Source organism: Monoraphidium neglectum (assembly GCF_000611645.1).
Source record: "Monoraphidium neglectum strain SAG 48.87 unplaced genomic scaffold scaffold02255, whole genome shotgun sequence".
NCBI lineage: Eukaryota > Viridiplantae > Chlorophyta > Chlorophyceae > Sphaeropleales > Selenastraceae > Monoraphidium > Monoraphidium neglectum.
This window is the reverse complement of record NW_014011373.1, coordinates 1-1416: the sequence shown is the minus strand read 5'-3', so window position 1 is coordinate 1416 and position 1416 is coordinate 1. Positions and strand designations below refer to the sequence as shown.

The following is a 1416-nucleotide window of genomic DNA, read 5'->3' as shown; positions in this document are numbered from 1 at the left end:
CACACACACACACACACACACACACATGCACACACACACACACACACACACACACACATACACATACACACACATACACATACACACACATGCACGCACAATCACGCACGCACGCACGCACACCACCCCTGTCAGCCCTGCATATTCCCAACCAACCAACCACCACAGCGCCAGCGGGAGATTGTGCGCATCACGTGCGGGTCGTCCGCAGTGGACACGCTGCTGGGGGGCGGCCTGGCCGAGACCAAGTGCATCACTGAGATGTACGGGGAGTTCAGGTGGGGTGCTGGGCACCTGTGGGGATACGGGTTGGGAATCGGTCAAGAATTTGTCCCCAGAATGGTTTGGGAGATGGGGGAGGAATTGAGGTGCTCAGGTCAGGAGTGGGGTGGGACTTGAGATCGGGGCTGCTGTGGGACGGCAAGGTTGGTCAAGGCGTGCAGCGAGGCAGGGCGCGCATTTGCGATGGGCGCGGGCTGGGCAGGGATCGGGCGTTGCTGGAGCGGTCCCGGTTGAGGCGGAGGGCGGGGCCCGCGATGGGCAATGATCGCCCGCACGTCTGAGGTCGCCCCTGGCCACTCCCTCCCAATGAGCCCGCAGGACCGGCAAGACCCAGCTGTGCCACACGCTCTGCGTCACCACGCAGCTGCCCATAGCGGACGGCGGCGGCGCCGGCAAGGTACGCCGCCCCCCATTACTCACTGGCAGCTGCCCGCCTGCCTGCCTGCTGCTTGTTGACTTGGCCTGGCCCTGCTCTTCCTGCATGAACACCCGGTTCGGCCCCAGCAGTGCTGTTCAAAATCTTGCAGGAAGCCGACATGGATTTGCCCTGTGAAATTACCACAAAGCGGTTCAAACCGTGACGCTCGCTGGCATGCATGTGTCGCTGCGTTCACCCATGACGTCCAGGTGGCGTTTGTGGACACCGAGGGCACCTTCAGGCCAGAGCGCGTGCGCGCCATTGCGGGGCGCTTCAACCTGGACCCCGATGCGGTGCTGGACAACGTGAGTGCCAGGGGGGGTGCAATGTGTGTGTTCGTGTGTGTGTGTGTGCGTGCGTGTGTGTGGGGGTGTATGTGTGTGCGTGGTTTTTGTGGGGGTGCGCCTGTGTATGCGCGTGCACGCAAGCACCTTGGTGTGACATTAAGAAGTAGGGTCACGCATGACACCAAGGGCATGAGCTCGCTGGGATGTCATGTCGTAATCAAACAGCCCAGATTGTCTCTTGACCCCTTGTACCAAGGACCCAACGAAACATTCGCTGCGGGGCCCCACCAACCAACCTGCAGCACCGCAGCTTCACCACCTCGCAGCCGCCCCGACCACCCACCCACACGCGCCCCCTTCCTGACACCCCCCACCACACACACACACACACACACACACACACACACATACACACACACACACACACAC

At 61.7% G+C, this 1416-nt stretch overlaps 1 protein-coding gene across 1 annotated transcript in view; it reads left to right on the top strand.

Moving 5' to 3' along the window:
- The window catches only part of MNEG_10284 (putative Meiotic recombination protein DMC1 like protein), a gene marked incomplete at both ends in the record, with an annotated part of 3121 nt that extends 1892 nt beyond the window's left edge, over window positions 1-1229 (top strand). Inside the window, 4 exons of the mRNA XM_014041242.1 lie at window positions 169-278; window positions 601-679; window positions 910-1005; window positions 1218-1229. Coding sequence (XP_013896696.1) covers window positions 169-278; window positions 601-679; window positions 910-1005; window positions 1218-1229 — 297 coding nt within the window. The remainder of the gene's footprint in view (window positions 1-168; window positions 279-600; window positions 680-909; window positions 1006-1217) is intronic.
- Window positions 1230-1416: the final 187 nt, after the last annotated feature.